This window comes from Piliocolobus tephrosceles, chromosome 9 (genome assembly GCF_002776525.5).
Source record: "Piliocolobus tephrosceles isolate RC106 chromosome 9, ASM277652v3, whole genome shotgun sequence".
NCBI lineage: Eukaryota > Metazoa > Chordata > Mammalia > Primates > Cercopithecidae > Piliocolobus > Piliocolobus tephrosceles.
Window position 1 is genome coordinate 6,403,190 of NC_045442.1, and position 24,682 is coordinate 6,427,871.

The 24,682-nt window shown below is 45.1% G+C and overlaps 1 protein-coding gene across 2 annotated transcripts in view; it reads right to left on the minus strand.

The window, feature by feature from the left end:
- Positions 1-24,682, minus strand: part of DOCK1 (dedicator of cytokinesis 1) — a 553,659-nt gene that overhangs the window by 57,394 nt on the left and 471,583 nt on the right. For both annotated transcript variants that reach the window (XM_023224362.2, XM_023224359.2), the window contains exons 34-38: positions 22,797-22,882; positions 22,424-22,580; positions 16,506-16,546; positions 15,234-15,324; positions 11,764-11,883 (exon numbers count right to left, since the gene is read on the minus strand). In XM_023224362.2, coding sequence (XP_023080130.2) covers positions 11,764-11,883; positions 15,234-15,324; positions 16,506-16,546; positions 22,424-22,580; positions 22,797-22,882 — 495 coding nt within the window. The remainder of the gene's footprint in view (positions 1-11,763; positions 11,884-15,233; positions 15,325-16,505; positions 16,547-22,423; positions 22,581-22,796; positions 22,883-24,682) is intronic.

Genomic DNA, 24,682 nt, shown 5'->3' on the forward strand with positions numbered 1-24,682 from the left:
ACACCCGGCATCACTGCAGCTGACCTGACCCAGGACTCTCTATGCACGCAGCATCACTGCAGCTGTGACCTGGCCCAGGACTCTCTATGCACGCAGCATCACTGCAGCTGTGACCCTGCTCCTTTCTCCCTTTCTTGACCCCCTCCTTTAAATGCCCTGCACAGGACTGCTCCATGTGCACCCTTGCCGCCTTGCTCAGTGCTGAAAGGAGGAAAGGACCCCATCTGCTCTCTGCAGCAAGTGGAGCATTTCCTCCGTACATCTTCCTCCCAGCAAGAACTCTGGGCTTCCAGGCCAGTGGTGGCCCCAGTCACTCCTGGCACTTGCTTTTCTGACTCTGACCCTGTTCAAGGGTCTTTGGCACCGTGGAATTAGCTACCTTGAAGTCTCATGACATCACTTCCATCTGCCACTGGCTCTGTGGGGCTCAGGCCTGGCCCAATACCCCATCCCTCGTCTGGTCTCTGGCCCCCATCCTCCCTCCTCTAAGTCTGCTGCCACCATGTTGCCAGAATTACTCCCTGAAAAGAGGAAAATGATGTCATTATTTTCGACTTTCATGAAATTTCCACTGGGTCCTTGTAAGCCAAATCTTTAGGAGACAATACAGGGCCACTGGCAAACTAGCTCCAATGTCCTTGCTATGCTCTGAATGTTTCTGTCTCTCCCAAATTCACAGGCTGAAATCCTCAGCTTCAAGGTGTTGGCATTAGGAGATGAGGCCTTTGAGGGTGACTAGGTCAGGAGGATGGAGCCCTCACGAATGAGTGAGGATGAGTGGCCTCAAAACAGAGGCCCGGGAGAGTGCCCTCACACCTGCCAGGACATGATGACACAGAGAAGGCAACATTGTGGAGCAGGCAGAAGGCCCTCTCCAGACGTCAGATCTGCGAGTGCCTCGATCTAGGAATTCCCAGGTCCAGAACGGTGAGAAATGAATTTGTGGTTTATAAACCACCCGGTCTGTGGCATTTTGTTACAGGAGCATGAAGGGATGAAGGCAGTCCCCCGCATTGCTATCTCCCAGGATGGCTCTACTTCCCTGGAAAAGCGAGATGTCGTCAGTAGCTCTTCCCCTTCTGGCGCTATTCTCACACTCTGGAATTCCCGATCCTTCCAGCCATCATCTGGCAAACTTAATTTCACTCTTCAAGAAGCACTAAATATGACCATCTCTGTGAAGTCTTCTCCAGCTCTCCAGAAGAAGGCATCACTCCTCACCTGTGAGACAGGGAGAGCCAGCGCCCACCTGTGTGATGGGCGGAAGGTGGGTGTTGTTATTTATCTGCTCATACAACAGCCCTGATGGTAGAATTGCCTCGAGGTGGGCCTGGCTCCATCTGGATATTTCATGGTGCAGGATGGCACTGGGCACACTTTGGGCTTTGAGTGGAAAAGCTTGTTAGTGATCCCACATGAACTAAGGGGGCAGTGTTGTTACTGACTCGAAAATGGACTTTCTCATGCTTTGATCATAAATTACTGTATAGGAGCAAATCATAAAGAACATATGATCTTTCTGAATATTCAGGCCAAATGCTGGCTGAATAGGTTCTGCTAATACCACATTTTCAAAAATTCTAGAAATGCCAACAAGAAACCCATATGAAGTCTCCATTATGTTGACCTGCAATCCCTCTTAATAACAACTGCGTTTCCAAAGAGAAACTGAAAGGATGAGAACATTTCACCCAAATACCTGGAAAAGAGATGCAAACATTTGACCAAAAATGGAAATTTGCTCCAAACTCCTATTTTTAGTTTACACAATGATGCAAGATGCTTTTTTTTTTTTTTTTTTTTTTTTTTTTTTAACTTTGGTGCAAGGCAAAGTGTGAACGTTGTCAAGGGAAGGTTATTTTAAGGGAAAATAAAACAGAGCTCCAGCTGAAAATCGTCACGGGGCTTCATATATCACTTGGGCTATACATTATGTATCGCATTTGTCAACCTGCCAGGCTGTTTCTTGATTTCAGAGGTGGTTGGTGTTGGCTAATACTGACTGCCTCACTCTGACTGCACTTTCCTTAGTGGAGGACTTCTATTTTTGACTCTCATCCTCCACAGAGAAGCCTGGTAATTTTCAGTGAAGTACTTGGATTAAGGGCTTTATTGAAAATTACTAGGCCTCAACCAAACACAATAAGACAGACAATTCAGAGCATCTTCAGAAAAGAACACTGGTCTGCCATGATCAAACCGAACAGGAGGCTTTTGGGGGATGCTCAGGCGGGCGGTAAGAATGGAACGGAAAAGGAGCAGAAGTCATTATTAGCTCGGGAAGGAAGAAACGTAAAAGAATGGAAACGGAAACAGATGGAAATGACATTTTGCAGAGAAAAAGATTAAGAAACCAAGAGCTAGGCTGAAAGACATTCAAAACTTTAAAAAACCGTGGAAAAGTAAAAATAGAAGAATGATTCCTTGGGGAAGAAATACAGAAAGATAACAGAACATCATTCATAAAGCCAGTGTCCAATATAAAACAGCAGCAAATCCATTCTGCCTTGCTGGTTTCTAAGCACAAAGGCAGAGAAACTTTAGTATCACCCACTTCCCATCTCTCCCCGGCCCCCCCGGTCTCCCGGGGAGCAAAGAGAGACGCCATCGCAGGGGGCCTGGGATGGGGACCCGTGTTCCCTTAACAGCCTGCTCGGTCTTGTCCGGAGGCAAAAAAGCTTGTCCTGGATTCTGGAAGCCCCTATTTGCCCTAGGAGGCTGTAGATATTTCAAACAACGAATGAGCTCTAGGATGTATATCCTTTCCACAAAGTAAGTATGTAAATGAAGATTTCCTTAATTGCATACGGATACGGGCCACGAGGAGACAGGCTGGGTCAGTGGAGCTGTAGCTGGGTCACGGTTTTGCCAGACTGAGTCCCACTCGGCTTCCATTTTATCATCTTGCAAGCCCCGGTGATCACCGGTCTCCAAGCTTAACTGAGGTCTTAAGTCTCCTTACCACAATACATTTTTAAAACTGGAATTGCATTTTTTTCCCCTAAAATGAAATACATGTAAGATCGAACCAAGGAAATTCTTGTGATATAAACACTCCAAGGGCTGCGGGCACATGCTCAGGACATGAGCCTGGTGCACCTGGCGCCATCAGCCAGGTCGGTAAGTTCTGTGGATGCTGACTGTCCTCCCTGCATGCTTGTCTGCCCGTTTGCTCACTTAATAAACTGCTGTAATCATTCGGATGGAAGATTGTTATTTTTAACATACAAGATTCTAGACAGGAAAATCCAGCCCTGGTCTTGTAAGAATCTGTCTCCGTCTGATCCATAATCATTGCAGTGAACATGGTGCTAAAGTCAAGTTAGTGTTAGCCTTGGGAAAGGAGCACCCTGATAAAACCCGGCTGCAATGCGGCACGTGGCAGAGTGGGGTGGGATCTGCCCCCGGCCCGGCGCTGGGGGCAGGTGGGAGGCATGGCCTTTCGCTTTCCCAGGGACTCAGTCTGGGTCAGGAAGCAAGATCTGTAACAAACAAAATATGCCCCAAATAAGGAACTTTTTGGAAAGTCTGAGTGACGGCCACCTTCTTGATTGTGTGCTGTTTGCTCAAGTGCTGGCCAGAATGTGCTCATTTCACTAACAAACGACCACCTTGAAAGTCCCGTGCCTGTGTATGTGTGTGGGCAGGGGGTGTCTGGGACCTGGCTGTACTCACTGTTCGATTCTGCTTTGAGCCTAAAACCACTCTTTAAAAAGCGATTTTACAAAAATGGAGTGGAGCCCAGGCCACGGCACAGATCCCTCAGAGGGAGATCCAGAGGTGGCAGCCACAGCCACTGCCTCTGCTCTTAGGAGCTTATGTCAGCATGGGCCCTGGGGACTCAGGGATGGTTGCTGGAGCAGCTGGGACATCACCTGGGGGCTTCTCAGAAATGCAGAGCCTTGGGCCCCACCCCAGACCAGCTGAATCAAAATCTGGATTTTTAACAAGATTCCCCAGTGAACTCCAAAAGCCAAGAACGTTGGAGAGCAGTGAAATACGCCCAGAAGGCGGGAAGGCAGCCATCATGGCAGCCGCCACACGAGACAGCAGCAAGCAGCAGCTGGTCCACGCCGGGACAGACCATGGGAAGATGCAAGGGCTTGGGGATCAGAGGGCATATTCAGAAGAAGGCCAGATGCTGTGGGTGATGAGAGGGTACATCTGGAGGTTCGATTCCTACTCTAAGAAGCCTCATGCCAGGTGAGAGGCCTGGATCGCCTGCAGAGGAGATGGGGGAATCCCTGAGGTTTGGGCATCTTTGAAGCAGTTCACGCTATGATCCAGAGGCCACATTATTAGAAACCAGACTGGTATCTATCTGCAGGAGCAGAAGAGTGGAGACAGGCATGGGGCCTTGGGGAGGAGAGTGGGTAGGCATCTCAGACAAACCCAGGTGAGAGGGACCGAGAACTTACAAGGAGACACAAAGTAAACTGGATCTAGCAGCAGGGCTTCTGCCCAGATGCCCGAGTTGTTCAAAAGTGCCCCAGGTAGAACTGGGCCAAGATGGTGCCGATCTTAGAGCCAGTCTGTCAGCGGGGAAGGCTCATATTCTCTGAGGCACGTGGATAGACAGATCCCGAGGAGCAAACGTGACTTACCCTTGCTAAGCTCGGGAAATGAAAAATGAGATTGTAATGGGATTTGTCCAAAGCACAAATGAAAACAACATCACCGAGGGGCAAAATTCTAAATTTTAATAATAAAATAGGTTTTGGAAAACTCCGTCTTACTCCAACAAGAAGATGCTGCTTTTTCTTGATTTCTTACACTTTATCTTCGCAGCTACCTCTTTCTACCTCTCTCCTATTTGCCTCATCTGTATTTCCTTCAGGGCCATGTGAGAGCTCCCAAGTCCCCCTTCCCTCCAGGTTCCCACTGGTAACTGCCGTTGACAGCTGTCTCACTGCTACGGAAATGACTGAGTCACAGGACAAAAAACATCGTATCTTGGTGCTTGTGATCACGCTCGATCATGCTTTCTTCCTTGCCATTTCCATATATATTTTATTCTTTCCAGACTTGGGTCCCCATTTTGTAACTCTTTTAGAAATCTTTAGCTTTTTAAATATTCATGTAGTATTAGGAGTAGATACCAACAGGCACGCAGGCAATTCCGGCTGCCTGTGAGGCCCCACAGGACAGTGGGCAGCTTCCGCTTCCCAGCCGAATGTGGGCGGCCGTGCTGGTCTGATGATGTTCTTGGCGCTCAACAAGAGCAAAGTCTTTGACTCAGAGCAGCACCGTCCAATAGGAACACAAGAGGAGCCACATCTGTGAATGTCGCATTTCCTAGCTGCTACCTTTTAAAGAGTAAAACTAATTTTAGTGCTATCGACTCTATCTAAAATATTACTATTTCAACATGAAATCTATACAAACAAATGAATGAGACACCTGGTGTGGGTATTAGTTTGCCAGGGCTGCCATAACGAGGCACTGACTGGGCACTGAGTCACATTCATTCACTTCCTCACTGTTCTGGAGGCCAGGATTCTGCCATCAAAGTGTCTGCAGGGCTGGTTTCCTCTGAGTCCTCTCTCCTTGGCTTGTGGACAGCCGCCTTCTTGCTGTATCCTCAACATGGTCTTCCCTCTGGGTGTGCCTGCATCCTAATCCCCCCCCCTTTTTTTTTTTTTTTTCAGACGGAGTCTCGTTCTGTCACCCAGGCTGGAGTGCAGTGGCCGGATCTCAGCTCACTGCAAGCTCCGCCTCCCGGGTTCATGCCATTCTCCTGCCTCAGCCTCCCGAGTAGCTGGGACTACAGGCGCCCGCCACCTCGCCCGGCTAGTTTTTTGTATTTTTTTAGTAGAGACGGGGTTTCACTGTGTTAGCCAGGATGGTCTCGATCTCCTGACCTCGTGATCCGCCCGTCTCGGCCTCCGAAAGTGCTGGGATTACAGGCTTGAGCCACTGTGCCCGGCCCTAATCCCCCTTCTTATAAGGATACCAGTCAGATTGAATTAGGACCCACCCTAATGACCTCATTTTACCTTAATTACCTCTTTAAAGACCCTACCTCCAAATACAGTCACATTTTGAAACACTGAAGGTTAGGACTTCAACGTAGGAATTTTGTGGGGATGCAGCTCCGCCCATGAGAACATTTGTTTTTTTGTATTTCATCTTAGAAACATGGTTCACACGGGCCCAATGGCCGCATGTGGTTCAGGACTCAGTACTGGACAACAGTGAGGGTTAGAGTCCTACCCATTGATTGGGAGCTGGTTTCTCTGGTGCTCAGCTGCTTAGAGGGCTTAAATAGACATCTAAGACTAATTTATAAAGAAAAGAGATTTAATCAGCTCACAGTTCCACAGGCTGTACAGGAAGCATGGCAGCATGTGCTTCTGGGGAGGCCCCAGGGAGCTTATACTCATGGCGGAAGGCAACAGGGGCAGGCATCTCACTTGGCAGGCGCAGGACTGAGGGCAGAAGGCAGGGAGGTCCCACGCACTTTTTTTTTTTGAGATGGAGTCTCTGTCACCCAGGCTGGAGTGCAGTGGCTGGATCTTGGTTCACTGCAACCTCTACCTCCCAGGTTCAAGCGATTCTCAAGCCTCAGCCTCCTGAGTAGCTGGGATTACAGACACCTGCCACCACGCCTGGCTAATTTTTGTATTTTCAGTAGAAACAGGGTTTTGCCATATTGGCCAGACTGGTCTCAAACTCCTGACCTCAGGTGATCTGCCTGCCTCAGCCTCCCAAAGTGCTGGGATTACAGGCGTAAGCCACCGCGCCTGGCCGATCTCACACAGTTTTGAACAACCCAGATCTCACGAGAACTCACTCAACTCTCACGACACAGCACCAAGAAGGAAATCTACCCTTATGACCCAAACACCTCCCACCAGGCCCCACCTCCAACACTGGAGATTACAATGACTTGGGATTTGGGCAGGGACCCAGATCCAAACCATATCAGGGTCCCACACCAATCAAGGCTCTCCTTCAAGTTTCCTTGGGCTGTGTTACCTGCCAGTTAAGGCCTGTGATGACCTGTGGACCATTTAAAAAATATTTTTCCCCCAAGATAACTGCAATCTGGGAATGGAGTGTGGAAAGCCATGCCCAGGGCTGTTCCAACTTCAGGCTTCTCAACCTTCAGTCATGGCCTTTGTCTTATCCCACTGCATTTAGGAAAGACAGGAGGATGTTATTTCTCAAATGATGGCCCATCCCCAAAGCAGCCAGGGATACTCAGGCCTCAGCCTTCTTTCTTAAACAAAAGTGATTCTAAGTCTGGCACAAAATGTCACACTTTGAGGTTCTACTGTGACCCCCTCCCTCCCGCACTGGCCACCTGGTGGGATTCCCCACATCACAGTCACGGGGGTCAGGAGCTCATTCTCTCAGGCTGCTTCTCCTGCAGGATCCTGCCTACCTAAGCCCCCTCTCTAACAGAAGAAAGAAACTCCACGACGGAGAAACGAGGACTGAGGCCCAATAAGTTTTATGAGATGCTATCCTCACATTTCTAGTTGTGGGGAAGCCGAGTTATTGGGGAGACTAGAGCGGATGTCGTCTTTCTCAGAATACATGCATACTTAGGGGATTTCTAGATGAACTTTTGTTAATCTAGATTGGATTGTGCTCTTGATTGGAACCCGACTCACGTGTCTAACGAGCTGTGTGGTGCACGTGGGTGCTGCTCACACTCACCTGCCCCTAAGGGCACTGCTCCACCCCTTGAAGTCTGGGGTGACCATATGATCTGCTTCAGCCAATGACACGAACACTGTCGACAATTTTGGGGCAGAAGCCCTAGGGCAGGCGACTCCTTGCTATCCTCTCTGGCTGTGCCCCTGTGTGGCGGAACCTCTGCTCACCTGGGTTCCAAGTGAAAAGGAGGACATGGAGCATGTGTGAGAAACACTCCTGTGCTGTTTGGAGCCATGGAGATTCGGAGAGGTTCAAACTCTAGTGCAGGCCATCCAGACTGCTACAGAAGATGAATTATTTCCTACTGCTGTTTTTCCCAGAAAATATAATACTTGTTGATGTTAAAATGAATTTTTTGCCTTGCAGCTGATCACTCAGATACTTCAAATTTCATTTTATCAAATTCTTTCCAGCACCCGTTCTTCGTCTCGCTTTAGTTTTAGAGGGATAAGGAGGCTTTGTTCCTTTTTAACATTCTTGTGGAAATATTATGGATATTCAGAAGTGGCTTTTCCATTGGTTTTATCAATACAGCTATTATGAAGAAAATCCTCCTGAAACTCATTCTGATTCAAGGCCAGCCAATGATCACTTTGCCATAGCCCTTGTTCTGTCTCCACCAGAACACAGGGACATCTGAGAACAATCCTTGAGTCAGTTTTCCTTTAGCTGCCCATCCCATTTTGTCACTTGAATTTATTTTTTCTAAGGCGGGCTTTCTCAACCTGGACACAACAGGGATTCTGGTCTATTTCCTTCTGGTGTGGGTGCCATGTGTGCACTGCTGGAGGGTTAGCAGCACCTTCTCTTCCCCCAGTCAGGAAAACCCACAATACCTCCTGCAGATCTCAGTTGAGAACCACTGTTCTGAACCAAACACATTCGTTTTGCCCCTCCATGTGATTTTTTTGGATGAACTATCACAACATAGAAAAAGATATTTGGCTACCTTTGCTAAAAAAAAAAAAGAAAAAGAAAAGAAAAAAGAAAAAAAAAGACTTTGTTTTTTGATTTATCATTTATTGAAGGCCACCTGTCCTGCCATCCATGAGCATTTCTCATATGTCAGGAAGCATGTTAAATGTTGACTTTTCATTCATCTGTTCATTCTTTCCACACACGTCCGCAATGTAATGAGCATGTGCTGTCTGCCAGGCACTGTTCCGAGCATTAGACGCGTGGTGGGGAATCGACGGGTGAGGCTCTGTCTTCACAGAGCTCAGAGCCTACTGGGGAACTCATTAAAGAAACACACAAGCAAATCTATCATTGCAAATGATAGTAGGTGCCAAAAAAGAGAAAAGAGGATGTTTCCGTGGCTGGAGAAGAGGTGACATTTAAGCTGACACAGGAAGGAGTAAGCCCAGGGCACAGCAGGGAGACATGCCTTGAGTCCACCATGCACGCGTGGTCCTCTACCACAAAGAAACAGGTAGCCCAGAATGCCAGTCGTGCCCAGAATGAGAAAGCCTGGCTTAGTAAAAGCTAATTCAAGTGACAAAATGGTACAGGCAGCAAAAGGAAAACTTTTTTTTCCTTTTGGAAAAAAGGACATTTTCAAGCAATGTCCTCAAGGCAGCGCAGCAGAAACCCGCTGGGCAGTGGCAGGAAAGGGCTGGTGCGTTTCAGGATGTAGAAGGGCCAGTGTGGCAGGAACACAGAGGGCAAGGGAGGGAATGATGGTGTAGAGGTCGCGAGAGCCAACGCTGGTCAGAGGATGTGCTGCCACAAAGAGAGCCCGGCAACAGCCATCAACAAATGCACACATGCCTTCAGTCCCATGACCTCTGGCCCTTGGGCCTTCTGGCCACCCCAGGGTCCCTGCCTCCTGCCCTGCCCATTCAGGAGCACTGCTCACCCTTCCCTAGAACACTGTGGAGCCAAGAAGCCACTGCAGGGAAGGGATGGCTGCATTTGCTCCATTTCTTTGCCAGTTTGCTGAGAAACAGGATTCTCCTGGCTAACCTAGTACAATTTTAGTAATTGGCCCTAATCCTCAAAGCTTCTCATTCCGGAGAACAAAAATATATCGTGTTCCACTACAGCAGCGGTCCCCAACCTTTTTGGCACCAGGGACTGATTTCAGGGAGGAAAATTTTTCCATGGACCGGGGTAGGGGATGGTTTCAGGATGATTCAAGGGCATTACATTTATCGTGCACTTTATTTCTATTACTATTACAGTGTAATACATAACGAAATAATTATACAACTCACCATAATGTAGAAACAGTGGGAGCCTGAGGTTGTTTTCCTGCAACTAGATGATCCCATCAGGGGAAGATGGGAGACAGTGACAGATCATCAGGCATTAGATTCTCATAAAGAGGGTGGCACCTGGATCCCTCACAGGCACAGTTCACAACAGGGATCACGCTCCTGTGAGAATCTAATGCTGCTGCTGATCTGGCAGGAGGTGGAGCTCAGGTGGTGATGCGGGCGATGGGGAACAGCTGTAAAAACAGATGAAGCTTTGCTCGCTCACCCGCTGCTGTGCAGCCTGGTTCCTAACAGGCCATGAACTGCACCGGGGCCAAGGACCTGGGGTTTGGGGACCCCTGAACTACAGGACTGGGTGTAATTCACAGAACATTTCTGATCCTTATTTCCAAGCAGCCTTTGGGAGCCCACATGCCATTCTGAAAACTTCAGACTTTCTCCTTGTGTCAAGAATGGCAGGGACAAAGAAAGGACGCAGCAATGCTTACTCCAGATGTGAGCAGAATCCCAAGCTTGGGACCACGGGGACTGTGTTAAGTCATTATTTTCAGTGGGGTTTGGTTTATGTCAACAGCCACAAAAGGGGGCAGCCATCATCCCTCCCGGGCGTCACTGTAACTGTGGGTAGGACTGTGTCCCCAGAAGTATCTGAAGTCCTAACCCCTGGTATTTCTGATTCTGACCTTATTTGGAAACAGGGTATTTGGATGTAATCAAGGGAAGATGAGGACCTGCTGGAGGAGAGTGGGTCCTCATCTAACTGCTGGTACTTCCTAAGGAGAAGGAGATTGAGACAGAGACTCGCATGAGGAGAAGGCCTGTGATGATGAAGGCAGAACTTGGAGTGACGGAGTTACAGCTGACTGGTGCCAGGGACCACTAGCAACCCATGCAAAGGAAAAGGCACGGGGCAGATTATCCCCTGCAGTCTTCAGAGGGGGTGGCCACGCCAACGCCGGGCCATCAGGCTTGCAGCTCCCAGCACGAAGCTATGAGAATACACTCCCGTTGTTGAAAGCCACCCAGTTTGTGCCACAGCAGCCCTAGGATGTGAACGTCGGTACCTTCATAAAGTGTGCCAGTCACTTTTCTCAAAGGAAAAAAAAATAAAACAGGTTCTGAAATGAGTTGGGAATCTTGATGAAACCAAAGAAGGAGTTCCAATGTCACTTCGGTGGCAGGTTTTAAAAACTTCTGAAACTGAAACAGCCTTTTTTTTTTTTTTTTTTAATAGTTACTGCATATCTGAATCACAAGAACTACAGTGATCAAATACAATACTGGCTGATGAAAATGACAGCAGGTTTCCTTTTAGTGGAAGTCAAGTGGAATCTATAATTTTGTTTAAGCCAATTAAACTAGAAGCCACCAGGATGGAGCAATATCCATCCTACCATGGGATTAATTCTTCCGTGACAACAGAAAAATGCAAGATGTCAAAGAAATACATGAGCTCTGTGGGCACGGAAACACCTCCGAATCAGTGCTCCAGACTTCGTTCCCTACGGAAACACCTCCGAGTCAGCGCTCCAGACTTCGTTCCCTACGGAAACACCTCCGAATCAGTGCTCCAGACTTCGTTCCCTACGGAAACACCTCCGAATCAGTGCTCCAGACTTCGTTCCCTCTGGTAAGGGTTATAAAAATACTTGGTGCCTTTTTAGAGCATCTATAAAAGGGCTATTGATTTTTTTTTTTTTTTAAGATTTCTACTTTTAAGTGCAAGCTGAAGGAACATGCATAAAACATTTCAATATACAATTTGTAACAAATTTCTGGTTCTGCAAACATCACATGCTAAAAAAACGTGTTTACAACGTTGCAGGTAGGTGCAAGGAAAGAGGAAAATAAGGAAAATTGCTTTTTGTTTGCTTTTTACCTTGCCTTTGTCGAAGTAGTGGATGATTTCCTGGTAGAGCTGCTCCTTCAGCTGTCCCTGCGTGGTGGCCTGGTACCCGTCCCGCTGGGTGAGGTGGGCCACACACACATCCTCCGACCACTAAGGGAGAAGCAGAACATGAGTGGCCCCAAGGCAGACACACCCAAGGACGTCAGAATGGTGGGAGCTTCGCGTCGGACACGTGTGGGGGCCGCGGTTCTGGAGACACGTGTGGCTGCTGTCAACAGGCTGGGGATTGCCAGGGCAGAGCCTCTGGACACACCGACAGGCATAAAAGACGTGGGGGAGGCAGAGCTGCAGTGGGGTTCACACAAAAGAAAAACCCAACAGGTTCTGGAAAGCACAGAACTGGCAGCTTGCAAATGCCACCTCCTAATATCTCGGGACAAATCAGGAACCAGGTGATCCAGGGCCATCCCAAGGGCGGCACCCCAGGGCTCTGGTCTCAGTGTTGCGTGGGTTGGCATTTTAATCAACAGCAAAGACAGTATATGGAAAGGGACTGGAAAGGCTGTCAAGCTCCTTAAGGATGGGGAGGTGTCTCTGCACCATCAGCCACAGGCATGGTGCTGGGCACAGAGTCAGGGCTCGGCCAGCGTTCCTGGCAGCATTGGTGCAGTCGGCCTGTGAGCTGACGATGCACGAGGAGACACGCCAGAGGGAAGGCAAGGCCACTTGACAGATACAACGTGTCAGCTCCTGAACTTGGGCTCAACACATCAGTGGCATTAAGTATAGGGTTCAATAAAATTCAGCAGCTATTTGATGAGGACCTGCGGTGTGCCTCAAGCTAGGTCAAAGAGGAGGTGGAAGACGCCTGACCCCCAGGATGGTGCAATTCTACATTAGAGCATAATGACATAGGACAACACTGTGTGAGCTAGGATCGGGCCACTGTACTCTAGCCTGGACAACAGAGCAAGACCCTTCTCCAAGAAGAAGAAGAAAAACAGAACGAGAAAAAGAACACTGCAAAAAAAGACTCCATGAGCACCTCAGGGCAGGAGGCATGTGCTCCCACTGGGCAGCCTGGAGGCTCATGGGAGGACAGGGTGAGCACGCGCTTGCTTATTGCTGGTCCTAGGAGAGGGAGCATGACCCTGTTTTCAGCCAGGCCACGGAGGGTGCTGCAAATAAGGCACTAAGTGGGAAGCTGGGGTCTGGGCAATGGGGCAAGGCTCCGTCAGCTGCTTACTGTCTTAGCACATGCCCCTTCCCACTTTCCTGAAACCATGGGCCGTGGGGCACCTCCTGCTCCCAGGCACTGGGCACGGGCCCTGAATGGCTCCCCCTTTCCAGGAAGGTCAGGCAGAAGTGAGAAGCCTTTAAGTGGTCTGCAAAGTTTTTCACCTTAAAATTAAACTTGCACATCTCCATCACAATTGGACAAACTCTGTAACTTTGAAGTTTGTACAACGTAATTGGTCTACTTTTATTGGAGGATGGAGAATCAAAGTAAAACTAGATTCTGAAACGTAACCACAATAAAATAAACTAAGAACAAGCAAGTTCAGAATCCAAATGACTTCTTTGCATTTTTAAATCAGTTTTGCAAATGAAAACATTGACAAGGGAAGCAAAAATCCTCTCTACCTTCCACTTCCACATGGAGATGTAATAATGTGATTGCTAGGTGAAAACCTAAAGCTTTTATCGCTCTTGGTTTTGACGAAAGATATGCCTAACCAAAAAAGATTCTATTTGAGGATTTTCAGTTAACAAACAATAATATATCTGTCATACTGAAGAATTTTCACAACGATACAAATCATGTCCTTTGGTGAGTTGATTAAATAGCATGAATTCACATTTACAGTAATATCAAAACATACTTAGAAAAAATTGCAAAATGTAATGGGGCAAAAGATATGGAGAGAGATTATGTAGAATTCACCATTAAACCGGAAAATTCAGAAGCTCAGGGGAAATGATAATGCAATTGGGCCTATCGATTTGAGCCGTGAAACAAACCATCATGCAGTTTGTGACAAACCCATCTGTACTCAATTAATCCAATGATTAAACAAATGATGCTTTTATGCACATATATATATTTTACATTCACACATGCATATAAAAGTTTACATTCTATGAGAGATGGAGTAAGGGTTGAGTGAGCAGTTTGTCAACCCCATTTTAATTTCCCTGGGGTAAAAGAAATATCTTCACATTTGCAAAAACACCTTGTTACTGAAATTTGAGTTTCGAATAAATGAAGGCCGTCAGAATTCATAGTGTGAGAGCTGGTATCAGATGTACCAACTGAAATCTCCATCCTCATAAATTATGCTCCTTGGGAGAGCCTTACATGGCATGGGGCCAAATGGGTCCTCAGACAGCCAGCCTCAGGAGGGTAACTGATGAGGCCTCCAGACTGAGTTGAGCTCTGTGTGTTTATTTGTAACAGACACTGCTGTTTCCAGGCAGAGGCCAATTTCCACTCCCAAATGTCTCTAGGGCAGCCTGTGTATATCTGTGTCACAGAAGCTAGCAGCAATTTCAGGATCGGGCCAAAGATAGAAAGAGTCTTAACAGAGTTTTACTCCAGAACACAATGTCTTCCTTAACTCCTATTACCTAATTGACACTACTTAATACCCATTTCATGTAATTTTCTCTGGTTCTCTTTCATTACATTTTTGGTTTTTAGGAGGCTGGCCTAGATTTGGAAACATGACTCCTTGAATGAGTAGTCTTTGTGGAATGCCACCAAACTCAATTCTAATTCTTGTAACTGTTCTTATTTATCCAGTTCATAATTTTTCAAATTTTTATAAGGACGTCATGAGCAAGATCATCTAATAACTTGCTGAAGTTGTGAAATATAAAACTAGAGGCTGTACAACAATTTATCCATCCATCCATCCATCCATCACTGTAAACAAAGGAAGTCAATGTCTGAAGCTATCTGAGTAATAAAAGAACCACTAAGAGTTGACAGTTGTCATGCCAGACCTGTGCTAGGAGCAACACTCTTTAGAAGAATCAGGCAGAGAGCGCTAGCAGGAGGTCTCAATGTGAACTGATAGAGTGAAAAGGCATGATCTGGTCCCTAACTCTTTCCTAAGACAATTAGGGGTGTGTCTTATCCTACCTCTTAGCTGTTCTACCAGGAAAATTCCTTCTTGATATTGTTCTTCACCATCCTGGAGTCCTCTAGTCCTGAACAAGGAATCGTAGAATCTCTAACTTGCTGTCAGCTCACAGCCAAGTGATGGGAGTTTACAATGCTTAGTGATCACCTGCTATGACATCTAATTAAATCTGCATTCAGAAGGGACAAATCTCTAACCAAAGCACTTCCTAATTTTTTTTGATCACATCCTTGCATTTATTTAGTCAACTTCATAAAACCTTAAGTTATACTTACTAGAATTTGTCATGGAAAAATGAAATTCTCAATACTCTTAGAATGTATAACAATAGAATCATCATGTAATTGACATTACCTTAAGAAGCTTTGCATGGAGAAGCAAAGTGTAAGCCGCTTCGGTGTAGTTATCACACTCCTTGTGCAGGTCACAGAGTTTGTACAAATACCTGAGACAATAAAACAGAGGTATGTTCTTAAAATGTCACTAAATAATTTGTGTTGAGGATTGCAAGAGCTAAATTCTAGGTTCAACAGTAAATCACAGCTATACTTTCTTTTTACAATGTTCATAATTCATAATGCCTTACAAACTTTTGGTACAGAAAGCACTAAGAAAAACTCAGGAAAAAGATAAAGATGATACACAAAGTAGAATTTTCCTTCAAATTTCTCATTCCTTTTCATTTTCCCTTAAACATTTTTAATGAGACACCCAATGCTTCATTGTGATTTCCTACATTTCTACTGAGTCCAAATGCACAACAAAATCTGTAAAAATACAAATCCATCAGAATAAAGAGCTCCAATGATTACAGTCAATGTGATCAAAAGAATTTATTTGCCATAAAGAAATACAGGTAACTGAGTTATTAAATTCATATAGTATGTTTTTGAAAAGGAGAAATAAAAAAACCTAGAAATAGAAAATTAGACAACCACACTCAGCGTAATAAACACATCACTAAAAACTCACGCTGCGTAGGTTACATCCTTCTCCTAGTCTCCAGAGTGGTAATCTTCCTAATTATTTGACACTAGACTTTAGAAGTAACCAAGAGAGAGGGGCTCAATCACAGTCCCTCACTTCAGGGAGCAAGGTGAGTAGGGAAGCAAAATCCAGCAGGCAATGCAAAACATTTCTCTTCTTCATGGAAGAAAGACATAAAAAACATGGGACTAGGGCATCAGTTAAATAACAGCAGACTGAAAAATTATAACTCAACTATGTCTGGTAAAGTTATAACTGGATTTCTCACTGGATCATATAACTTACTGTGAAACATTAAAATGTATGTGCTTATCTTTTTGCAAAAGGGCCACAAGAGTTGGTCAACAGGGACAAAACGCTGTGAAACAATTATTAGTAGTTTTGCTTCTGAGTTGACTAAAGGTGACCACCAAGAACTCAGCACCAGTCTGGACAACACGAGGGCTACACGAGGGCTACACGAGGGCTGCACGAGGGCTGAGAATGTATCCGGGAGCTCCACCAAACTCTACCTTATACGTTTCACAATTTTCTACAAAGTAAACCTCTGTGGCTATAACACATTTCTCAGCATAGGTAAACATACAACATATATTATTATTTAAAATTAACATGCAAACAAGTGTGATGCATACCTACCTTATGTACATTTCTTCTCTTTCAATTTCTTTGTAGAAATTCTGAAAAACCATAATACTGTTTTAATAAATCTGTTCCACAAAAGGTGTCACATGCACATTAAAAATTCAAGATACTTCATCTTGTGTCAAACATGGCCGAACGGACCCAGCTCTTTGGATCAGAACCATAAATTCACATAAATTGCAAAACCATCTTACACGGTTCTTCACTTTTATTTTTTGCTAGTCAAACACAATTCCATTTCTACACTGAACACTATAACGACTAAAATCAACTCCTATCACTTGAAAGTCACTTGTCTTTAGTTAAAACAAAGTATTACCCAAAAAGACATGAAGATGTGGTATCTTAGCCATACTAATCTTATGAGAACAAACGAATACATAAATAAATATCCCAAATTTGGGAATAAGCAAATAAGCATCATCAATATGATTTAAAGCTTTCTGGGCCCAGCCTCAGCAAAAAAGACAATATGATAATATAGACCTGAGGTATGAACATACTAGCCAATATATTAAAGACATATATTAAAAGGTAAAGTAAATTTAATTAACACTGAATAAATAATTCACTTCCCCCAGCTGCACTTGCCATGCTTGGAGTCCTCAACAGTCACATGGGGCTAGTGTTACTGTATCAAACAGTATAGACATAAGACCGTTTCATTATCCCAGAACTTTCTAGTAGATAGGACTGTTCCAGGCAGACAAACCTTCCAAACAACGGTTAAAAAAAAAAAAAAAAAAAAAAAAAAATGGGCTGCCTCTGAAAAAGCCCCCTGTGTATAAACACTGATGGAGAAAGCTTAGTTAGTAGATTAAAACCAATGGATTATTTCTACATCTTTACTGGAAAATATCGTCTGGTTGAGCAATAATATTTCTATCAAAATTATATTTCTGAAGGTGAACCTCTCCATAAACACTTTAAAACCTTTTTCACACAGGAGCCACCAGAAAGGCACAGAAGTCACCTAACAAGGCCTAAGGTAAGGAAACCTCAGAGTCACTTTCAATGTGCAATTTAGCACCTAAAAATGATGTCAGTTCTCTAGAATTGGAGCCTGAAGTAACTAGTGAATACCACCATTACAGAGACATACAATTATCCAAGAAAACGGCATAGGCTCTTTAATTTCATGAGCAAAACCCAGCATTGCTTCTACAATTGACGTCTCTGAAAAGAAATGATAACTAAGTCTAGAAAATAAGCGGGGGCACATTTAGAAAAATGCACCAAGATTTTCAAGTTTCGTTGCCTCTGACATTTTAATGTCCTCCAGTTCATACGACACGGCTCAGTAATGAGGATATTTTCAGCAGACAACTCAGTGTCGCAACAAAGAGAATCTGCATCAAAGGCAGAGGATAAGTCCTTCATTTCCAACTCAAACTCGCCAGTATTTACAAGCCAGGGTTTCACACCGGCCCCTTCTGTACTCGTATTTTTAATCCTTTCTAAGGTTTTGATCATTTTTCTTTACAATTTCACAACGGGAATATCGTGCGACCTTCATTCCTCTCTGGGAGATACGAAATGTCTTCTATTTTCTGCCTGTGCTGAGCCCTGTTCCCTTCCTAGGACTTCAAAACCTCTCCACAACCGAAGTACACTCATCTCCAATCCCGATTTCTATATAAAACCTTTGTGTTTCTTACGTAAAGGTCCACGCGGTGCTCCCACTCCTCCTGGGCTCCACGGGCAGCCTTGTCTCTCAAGTCCCCCCACACCAGCACTGACTGACGTCTGTGCCAAGCTTGCAGCTCAGCTCCCAGAGGAACCCCATTGGGACCGGCCCCCCAACTCCAATCCACCGCTAGGCATTGATCTTTCAGAACGCAGACATCAGAATTATATTTCCATTTTGGACTAAAACAGATACCAAGATTTTAAAAATACTGGACCCCACTCTGCATTTAATTAGCCTTATCACGGGGCCATGAAGAGAAGTAACCGGCATCTGCAAAGTAATGACGAGTCTACCAGTCTCAGAGATGGGATGTGTGGATGACTGACAGAAGAACTAAGTGACACTCAGCGACGTTAGCGACCAATAATTAAAGATGCTCGATTATGAAGTGTCAGTGAAATCCTAGTTAAAAAATTACAAATATACATCCAAGATCCAATATACATGCAGACATCCTTGCAGGGGACGTCTTGGGGACTTAGGTGGCCAAGGAGCATGACTGCTCGCATCTCTTGCTTTTTCATTTGCATTTTTCTTCTTTTGTTTTTGAGACAGAGTCTACCTCTGCTGCCCAGGCTGAAGTGCAGTGGTGTGATCTAGGCTCACTGCAACCTCTGCCTCCTGGGTTCAAGCTGTTCTCTTGCCTCAGCCTCCCGAGTAGCTGGGATTACAGGCACCCAACACCACACCCAGCTAATTTTTGTATTTTTAGTAGAGACAGGGTTTTACCACGTTGGCCAGGCTGGTCTCAAACTCCTGACTTCAAGTGATCCTCCCTCCTCGGCCTCACAAAGTACAGTAGGCGTGAGCCACTGTACTCGATCCCATTTTTGTTTTTTTAAGGGCAAAGAAATAGGACGTGAAAGAGCCCACACAGCTTACAATATTCCACTAACTGTGTTTTGGTAAGAAACCACAAAGCTGGTTCTAAAGAAAACTTGGCAACAGACTTAAAGAGCATTGGCAAATTCTATATTCATATTAATTATTTAATTTTTTAACTTGAGGCTTCATTTTTTCTTAGTGACTAAAAGAGTATATTTTATACGTCTCCAATAGCTATATATCTATATTCATTTAGAGATGGTTATACATATCCATCGCTATTAAACTCTGTTGCTGTAATAAAAGTACAAGGAGAAAACGGAAAACCTGACCAGGAAATTGAGCTGGGTGGTGAGTATTTATGGTTAGGACACCTAGCTACCTATCTTTAAAACTCTGGTTTCTTGTTTCTCTTTATTCCACAGATTTATTTTCTAAATGAAAAAACGGTGACCGTTGGGATCCATTTTATCATCCCCAGGAAATAGTTAAGAACATAACACTTGACTTTTCACTAAATGACTCAGGACATTCCCATTTGAAGAAGGTTAATAATGTCAGATAATCTTGAGAATTTCTTAGTTAAAACTGAGCAAGTGCCGACCACAGTAACAGTCAGTACGTGGGTGTATTTCTTAGTTAAAACTGAGCAAGTGCCGACCACAGTAACAGTACGTGGGCACTGAGGCAGGCTCTGAATGAAAGAGGAACACAAGTTCACATTAGAAAGTGTGATTACAGGTTTTATTACAAGAGTTTTTTTTCCTGACCCTAGATTCAGGTGATAAGAGCCCATATTCAGAGCACACCACCATTTCTCCACTGGTCCATGTCCTGGTGAACATAAGAGATCTTGCTTAAAACAAATAGAAGACTCAATCATCAAAGTTGGAAAACTAAAAAACTTATTGATAATTCTTCCTTCTGGGTACTTATCAGCCTCTTAGATCCCCTCAAGGATTAGGAGGAACACTAAAAAGTTATGTCCATAACCGGGAAGGATTTTGTAAAGGTCTCCATTTCTTTCCCATAGGAAAATACTGGTTCCTATTTCACGTCAATTACATTGGCACCATGACATTACTTTGAACACTGGCTGGAATGAAAGAAGACAGTGAAGCAAGCGCCAGGTTCTTTCCTGTCTGTACGATCAAACCAACTGACCTGGGGCAGAGCTTGCTGCTGTACCCCTTGGTCAGTCTCCAGCTGAATATGAAGACAAACACAGTCAAGGCCCAGACCTCAGGGTCAGACATCAGAGGCCAGTAATTTCGACAGTAGCCTAAGACACCATGATGGATCTGCAAACTTTCAGATTTTTCAAGCTCACAGATTCTTCTGTGTCCAGTTGATCGATGAGACCATCAGAGACATTCTTCGTACTATTGCAGTGCTTTATCCATCTTCTTTTGTGTTTTATCTAGTTTTCCCACTAGAGCCCTTAGGATATTCATCATAATTATTTTAAATTGCAGGTCTGATGATTTCAAAACCTCTGCCATATCAGAGTCTGGTTCTAATGCCTGCTCTGCCTCTTCATGGTGTCTTTGTCTTTAGTGTGCATTGTGATAATACGTTGAAAGTGAGTATGATAGACTGGGTAAAAGAATCTAGTACCGGCTCCAGTGGTGGTTTCTGTTCCTGGGCTTTCACTCTGTGGGTCTCTGTATCTTCTTGTTTCTCTGACTTTGGGGTCAGAAGTCTGTCTATGGATCTAAGAAGATGGAACTAATAATTGTTGATTGTTTTCCATTTATTCAGCTTTTTTCTTGTTGTGAGGATGGGAGTGACAATTTGCAAGCTCTACATGCTAGACCAAAAACTGGTCCCTTATATTTAGATTTTGAAGGAAAAGAAAATGTGTTAGAGAAATGCTTATCATTAGCCTAACCAGGTTGTCCAGCCATGGGATGAAGGGGCGAAGACTGCTCATGATCTTTTAGCTGTGAAATTCCTCATGGCAAAGCACAGATCCAGCACGGATACCGCAGTCAATGAAAAGTGAAAGTATTCCTTTTCGTTTATCTTTTTAATCCATACAACTCTGGCTTTTTAAATAATGAATGATGTGTCATGTTCCTCCCGGCACAGAAGTCCATTTCCGTGAGCATAAAGCACCCACAAGTCCACATACAAGGTGGATGTGGAAGTGAGGGCTATGTATCCAAATGTTATTGGCGACTCTGAAACCCAGAGGCCAGTGGCTGGGAAGAGAAGGGAGGTAAGCAGAGCAAAGCAGGAGTAGTATTTTCTTGCATTCCTGACATGGGACAGGCAAGGAAACTTGAGAAAAGCCCTACTACAGCCAGGAGTCAGCCCTTGTGTTTCTTTATAAGAGAAGCAGCGAAGGGAGAAGCAGAGAGCTCTGGAGCCAGGTTGTGGGAGTCACGAGGCTGCTGAGAGCCATGAGGCTGGCCGGGAGCTGAGCTTGTCGCAAAGCTTCCCAAAAGCTCATGGGTACTAATGGATTTCCTGGATTAGGGACCAGAACGACACCAGGAAGTGGGTGTCCACAGAACCCAGCTGTATCAGGGCAACAGCAAGAATGCAAAAGGCAGACAGATGGCAGCAGCCAAGGTCACCCAGGCGTCTGCCCTCCATGGTGCCCAGATCTGGTTTCCTGTGGCTGCCGTAACAAATTACCATAAACCTAAAACAACAGATGTTTCTTCTCACAGTTCCGGAGGCCAGAATCTGAAATCAAGGTGTGAGTAGGACAACGTTCCCCTAGAAAGCTCTACGGGAGGATCCTTCCCAGCCTCCTCAGGCTTCTGGTGGCTCCAGGCATTCCTTGGCTTGACGCTGCATCCCTCCAATCTCCGCCTCCATCTTCACAAGGTCTAGCCTCTGCTTCTGTGTCTTCTCCTCTTTTGTCTCTTATGAGGACACCTGTCATTGGAGTTAGCACCTCTCCACTCCCCTTGCAGGTAATCTAGGATAATCCCATTAGAGATTCCTAATTTAATTATATTTGCAGGGCCTCTTGTTTCCAAATAAGGTCTCATTCGCAGGTTCTGAGGACTGGGGGATGGATCTACTTTTGAGGCCACCATTCAGCCTACCTACTACATAGCATGCGTTTATAGTCTCCTAATCACAAAGCCTTAAGGGTGTAATCAATGAGGCACTACCCTGGCTGCAAAATACGATGACTCATCATTCACAATGACAAGGAGAGCTATGTTAAAACGTCCAGAGATGGGACAATTTTACAGATTTATTCAGAGTGGACGACTTCATGATTCCTTCCCTGCAACAGATGAGGAAACAAGCAAAGGAGATTGTTCTGCCGTGGAAAGCTTCGTGGCTGACTATCATAGATAAGGGCTGGGGCACTCCCTGCTTCAGTTCCTGGTGTGCTGTGAAAACTGAAAACACGTGATTAACCTTCACTCACCAGCACATTCACGGTGCAGCTCATGCGGTTTTCTTTGTTCTCGTCGTGCATGATGGTTCTATAATCCAAAAGCCTTTCCATTAAGCGCACAACGAGTTTCACAAAAGTTTCTCCTGTTTTGGCGAGGTATTTATGCTTCCTGCAGTGCTCCAGAAGGCTGAAAAATAATTATACACACCTTGTTAATCACACTCAGAAAAAGAAACTCAACGGAGATGCAATTTTAACTATTTTCCATTATTAACACATTTTAATTATTTCTGGGCTACGAAGTTCATTGTAGTCTAATTACGGTCTCCCTAATTATCTCTCCCTGAGAGATATAGAGCTCTATCTCTCTCCGACATAAATCCCACTGCTAATCAACACTTACATTTTATCAAATAACACTTTGTACTGTTCGTCTCCTCTGCCTCCTTCCACTTCATGATCCAGCTTGGTGATGATCTCATTTTCAAACTATAATTAAACAGAGGAAGCGTAAATAATCAGCATGGCGGGTATTTCATTTTATGACTTGAGTGTCAATAGCACATAAATCAACAAGAGAGATCATCCCAGATGGCTACCCTCTGCCTTTGAAGCCTCGTTTAAGAGTTGCCAACACAGAACCCCTGGAGGTTTCTGATGATCCCCTGCCACAGGGGGACCTTTCATTTCCTTTTCTGGTTAATGGAGCCTGAACATGCATGTCCTGATAGCAGGAGCAAGAACCAGGGGAAGAAAGACAAGGAAACTGTAGGGGGGGAAAAAAAAATCAAAGTGCAGCATGGAAAAAAGTCTTAAATTTCATCTCTACGAACACGTAACATCCAAAATAGCTCGTTGGTTCCTGAAATGAACAGATGGTGTTTCTCCTGCCAGTGAAGAGTTCTCGGCAATCTGAAAGCATCCTAGGGGCCACTTAGCTGCCATTCCTTGATAGATCCTAGTGAAATACCTCACTCTGGCTGAAAAAATGTTCTGAAGAGCAAGAGGAGCAATGTCCCTAAAGACAGACCAGCAGGCACCTCAAGAAGGTCCATCTCCAGCCTATCCTCCATCCCCCAGCTTCTGATTCAATTTCCTGGGAATCAGGGTGCAGAAAGGTTGCCAGTATCAGCTCATTATGTCTCAGATCCGTGCTTTTAGAAAAACTCTAAATTCTGGGGAGGTAGAAATCTCTAAAATGTCTTCAAGTGTCTGATCAGGCTGAAAAAAACCTCAATAACAATGGACATGTTTCCTCCATCCTCACTGCCCAGTTCCCCATCGCTGGCAGAGTTCACAGCCACCTCAGTACTGCGACTCTGGCCTGGTGATCAGCCATGCTGCAGGGGACCCTGAGTTACCATCGACTTGTGCCAGTAGCAAGGAGGGGCTGTGAGATTGTTCGTTCCCATAAAGATGAGACACGCACACTCTAAACTGAGGGAAGATGGACCAAGGAAGAATTGAAGAAAGCTGAATTCAGGGTTCAGAAAGCAGGTACGCCACGGGCATGTACGCAAGGGTCTCCAGGATCTCTTTAAAGCCACGGTCAGTCACCTACTTTCTCAGGCAACAATGCTCAAGCCGTCTGTTATTAGGATCCCAGTGGAATTTCAGCTGAGTGAGAGGAAGTTTTCTTTGGTCATTGCTCTAGCCAGCCCCAAAACCTCAAACAGTGCCTTTGATGCTGTAATGGAATGAATGTGCTGTGTGTATAGAAACTATTGAATACAGTTGGCCTTAGACCAACTTAGATTGGATAAAGTGCTTAGACTGGATAAAGCTGGAGAGGGCTTCATATGTCAGCAAAGGAGTGGTCTACAGCGTTGATAAATCACAACCTGCATTCTTGGCCAAGCCAAGCCCAGTAGTGAAAACAGCTCATCCAGAGGGCCTGTGACAGACACTGTGGGCACCAGAGACTTGGGGATGCCCCAGCAGGAGCAGGTGACTATGGCCCCCTGAGAAGCAGTAAGCAAGGAGTGGTGATACCCAAGGAGGGGCCTCAAAATGGACACAGACGCCCTGCCTGTCCTTGATCAGTACACACTGCCCAAAGCCACAGCTGTATCACACTACAGATGAAACACAGGCTTTCAGCGCTGGAGAGAAGTATTGATTCTTGCCTGACATCAAGGACTCAGCAACATTCCCAGAACCTGGACCTTAGTGAATCTCTCCAGTTTTCTTCTTGATCTTCTCCATGGTCTCTTCCCCCAAATAAACACTTCTTTTTGATTCTGTCTGGCCTAAGAAATTGAGGGATTTTAGCAGCATAGACAGATGGTT